Genomic DNA, 4,115 nt, shown 5'->3' with positions numbered 1-4,115 from the left:
GTTTATCCCATACGATATATTTTAGATTTATAGGTGTGCCCGCATAATATTCTAATTAAAAAAAACACGCTCATTCATGAAAATTACAGAGGTCTGTAGTGCTGCGTAGGCTGAGGAAGGGGACGGAAGTGACAGAAGCTTGAAAACAACTTCCTGGGTTGGTGACAACAAGAACAGCAGCATGAAAAATGCCAAACATGAAAACTGCCAAGGGCGTGATTACTTTTGCAAGGAACTGTAAACAAACAAGACATAAGAAAAACAATGCTAAATAAACAATAAGAAAAGTAGTAGTTAAATCATTGAATTAAATCTAACAAAATTTCCTAAATATAATTTGTCTCAATTCAGGTTGAGATCGAAATACTTTCTAATATGCATAATGTGTTTCAATGTTTCCTGCAGATGTTCAGCAGAAGCTGATTGTTAAAGAAGAAGCTTCTTTAGACCACAGACCTCCTGGCGACCTGCATGACCCAAAGCCCCCCCACATAAAGGAGGAACAGGTGGGAGTCTACATCAGTCTGCCAGGAGAGCAGCTCAATGGGGAGGAAGTGATTAATACCATCAGGTTTCCAGTCGCTGCTCCTTCCATAAAGACTCTGAATGATGAACAGTCTCCGCCTTTCTCACAGCTTTATCCAGACCAAATTGAAGGAAGAGAGCTTCCAGAAGAGAATGATGGAGAAGAATCCACCAGGATACATGGAGATGCTTCCATTTCTTTAAAGACTGAAGACACTGGGAAGAATCAAGACGACAATGATGTAGAGCACCCTCTCTCTGAGCTGAAACACATGTCAGACTCTGGATATCAGAAATGTTCTACAGAGCAGAAAACAGTGGAGTCAAAAAGGAAAGTCCACACAGGAATGAAGCTTAGCTGTGAAGATTGTAGCAAAACATTTAGTAGTAAATACACTTTAAGCACACACATGAGAATCCATACAGGACAGAAGCATTTCTGTTGTGATCAGTGTGGAAAAGAATTTAGCCATAAATCTAGTTTAAACACACACATGAGAATCCACACAGGACAGAAGCCTTTCTGTTGTGATCAGTGTGGAAAAGAATTTAGCCAAAAAGCACATTTAAACGCACACATGACAATCCATACAGGACAGAAGCCTTTCTGTTGTGATCTATGTGGACAAAGTTTTAGCCAAAAATTACATTTAAACACACACATGAGTATCCATACAGGGCAGAAGCCTTTCTGTTGTGATCTATGTGGACAGAGATTTGGCCGAAAAGAAAGATTAAACACACACATGAGAATCCATACAGGACAGAAGCCTTTTTGTTGTGATCTATGTGGACAGAAATTTAGCCGAAAAGCAAGTTTAAAAACACACATGAGAATCCACACAGGAGAGAAGCCTTTCTGTTGTGATCTGTGTGGAAAAGAATTTAGCCAAAAATCCCATTTAAACTCACACACGAGAATCCACACAGGACAGAAGCCTTTCTGTTGTGATCTATGTGGACAAAGTTTTAGTCAAAAATCAAATTTAAACGCACACATGAGTATCCATACAGGGCAGAAGCCTTTCTGTTGTGATCTATGTGGACAGAGATTTAGTCGAAAAGATAGTTTAAACGCACACATGAGTATCCATACAGGGCAGAAGCCTTTTTGTTGTGATCTATGTGGACAGAGATTTGGCCAAAGAACAGGTTTAAACAGACACATGAGAGAGAAGCCTTTCTGTTGTGATCAATGTCCCCCCTAATTTTTTATGTGTCTAAGCAAACACACGGACTCCCTGACCCTTCACTTGACCTCTTTGAGCAACATCACGTGTGCGCTGAGGTCACATTATGCCTGTCCCAAACCTGAGATTATAACAAGCTACATGTTTTACTAAAATAATCAAGTTACAGCAATAATTTCTTTTAGATTACTTAGTTTAGATAAAACGGATTTAGCCCGATTACATGGAAAAGTCAAAATTCTTGGATTTTTCTTAAACATCTCTATAGCTGTACAGCGTATTTTCATTTCAGAGTAGGGGTCCTACTAAGTAAGAACTGAGAGATTTGCACATCTTTCAGAGTTCCAATTTTATTGCCATTAAATTATCCACATTTTTTGCAGTTAGATTTAGCACCAGCATGTAGTACTGTGCAGCCTGTCGTCTATCAGTCTGCTCCAGGGCAGCTGTGACTACTAACATAGCTCACCACTGTCAGGGTGTGAATGGGTGAATGAGTGACCAGTGTAAAACGCTTTGGGGTCTTCAGGTGATTTATTTCAACATTCTCAGCCACACATCTATTTTCTAACCCTTGATGATAACCCTTTTGTGTTGAATAAGTTAAGTGTGAGAAAAGAGCTGTAATTCTCTGTCAAATAACTCATATCACTAATGTATTGACTTTTTCAGCCATTCTCTGCCGTCAACTCTCTGTTTGAGCAGCAACAGCATCAGTTTTTGTATGGTTTAATATTCTCCATATGCCTTCATTAAAGATTTCTAACACCACTTGCAGGAAATGCCACTTCAAGGCTTCTTATTCCTGCCGTTGTCATGGTGAATCATGTTATCTGCGAGCCATTGATTAGGGCTTTTTTTTCATGCTCATGCTCGCGTTCAACTCCTGGTTGATTGGACGCTGTGTTTAGTTATATCACCTGTTCTGAAACTGGAAACGCTGAGTGTGAAAGAGTGAGGAAGAACTACTCAGAGCAGCCATTTTTTCTGTAACGAGTCCAGAACAAAGACGCAATATATGAATTAGGCCATTAAAGCATAATGCTGGAGATGGGTGGTTCTTAATTGGATGCAGAGCTATTTACAGTTTTTGTTGATTGCTTTGACCTGTTTGAAGAAACTGGCAACCTCTCAGTTTTCATCATCACCACCTCAGCAGAGCAAAAGACACCTCTTGTAAATGAGTTAACCCATTTTAATTGGTTTGACACATTTTCCCCACCCTATTGCAAAACAGTTAACACAGATGTCATTCATGCAGTCCAAACTCCATTGCTTTAGCTGTGGTAGCAAAACAGAAACCATTTGTTCCAAGCTCTTAGAAACTTCTTGATCAGGATGAAATCACTGAAACACCCGATTGACACTTCTTTACATAATTTTTCAATTTGCAATCAGTTTGCAGGCTTTACGTAAAAGGCGCCATGTTGTGTGTTGTTTTTTTGCAAGTGTGGATGGTCTAAGGCAGATGTGAGTCAGAGTAAGAGGTAGATGGATCAGGGGAAGAGTAGTCCAAGGAAGAGGAATCCTTGTGCGAGGTGGCGGTGTAGCTGGAAGCGCTCAAGTTACAAATAAAATTAAAACCGCAAGCGGTGATGAGCGGCCCTCGCAGCAAAGCGCCGCTCCGGCCTTGGCCACCGCTGGGATTTGCGCACCGCCGGCCGCCCGCCACCGCAGATGCTGTCACGCATTTTGCCCGCCCGTCCACTGGGCGATTTACACGAACGTGTTCGGCAGCGCTCCCCCACGACTCACAAAAAATCTGGTGCAGATTCACCACAACGGACCGGTATAGCGCCCGCTTCACAGCAGACGCCGCACCAATCCGCCTGTCGATCTCCCGCTCCATCTTCCCCTCATTCGTGAACAAGACCCCAAGATACTTGAACTTCTCCACTAGAAGCTGGACTTTCCTTTTTTAAAAAGCTTATAGTTAGAGTGGCTCATGTTACCCTGAGCTACCTCTATAGTTATGCTGCTATAGGTTTAGGCTACTGCAGGACATCAGGGTCTATTGTTCTTCAATTTTGAATGACTGTTGTAATTTCAGCTTTTAACTTTTTGATTTTTCTTTTTTCTTCATAGTAGGCACACCTGGTCTGGCGTTCTGTTAGCTGTGGCTTCATCCAGGGAAGACAGATCACCCGCTACTACCATCGAATGTAGAACTTCTGTGCTTTTTTTGTCTCTCTTGTTGTGTCTCTGCTCTGTCTTCTGTAACCCCCAGTCTGTCGAGGCAGATGACCGTTCATACTGAGCCCGGTTCTGCTGGAGGTTTTTCCTTCCCGTTAATGGGGAGTTTTTTTTCCTGCTGTCGCTTCATGCTTGCTCAGTAGGTAGGATTGCTGCAAAGCCATGGACAATGCAGACGACTCTCCCTGTGGCTCTACGCTTCTTCAA

General features: G+C 42.0%; 1 protein-coding gene across 1 annotated transcript; it reads left to right on the top strand.

Moving 5' to 3' along the window:
* Window positions 1-505: 505 nt before the first annotated feature.
* On the top strand, window positions 506-2,497 carry LOC118560494 (gastrula zinc finger protein XlCGF8.2DB-like). Its single transcript, XM_036131447.1, has one exon. The coding sequence runs from the start codon at window positions 798-800 to the stop codon at window positions 1,731-1,733; it is 936 nt and encodes a 311-aa protein (XP_035987340.1). The 5' UTR covers window positions 506-797; the 3' UTR covers window positions 1,734-2,497.
* Window positions 2,498-4,115: the final 1,618 nt, after the last annotated feature.

Source organism: Fundulus heteroclitus, unplaced genomic scaffold, assembly GCF_011125445.2.
Source record: "Fundulus heteroclitus isolate FHET01 unplaced genomic scaffold, MU-UCD_Fhet_4.1 scaffold_431, whole genome shotgun sequence".
Classification (NCBI taxonomy): domain Eukaryota; kingdom Metazoa; phylum Chordata; class Actinopteri; order Cyprinodontiformes; family Fundulidae; genus Fundulus; species Fundulus heteroclitus.
This window is presented reverse-complemented; position numbering and strand designations above follow the sequence as displayed.

What these genes read in the sequence shown, in the direction of transcription:
- LOC118560494 (XM_036131447.1), top strand. Translation starts at nt 798, where the DNA reads ATGTCAGACTCTGGATATCAGAAATGTTCTACAGAGCAGAAAACAGTG.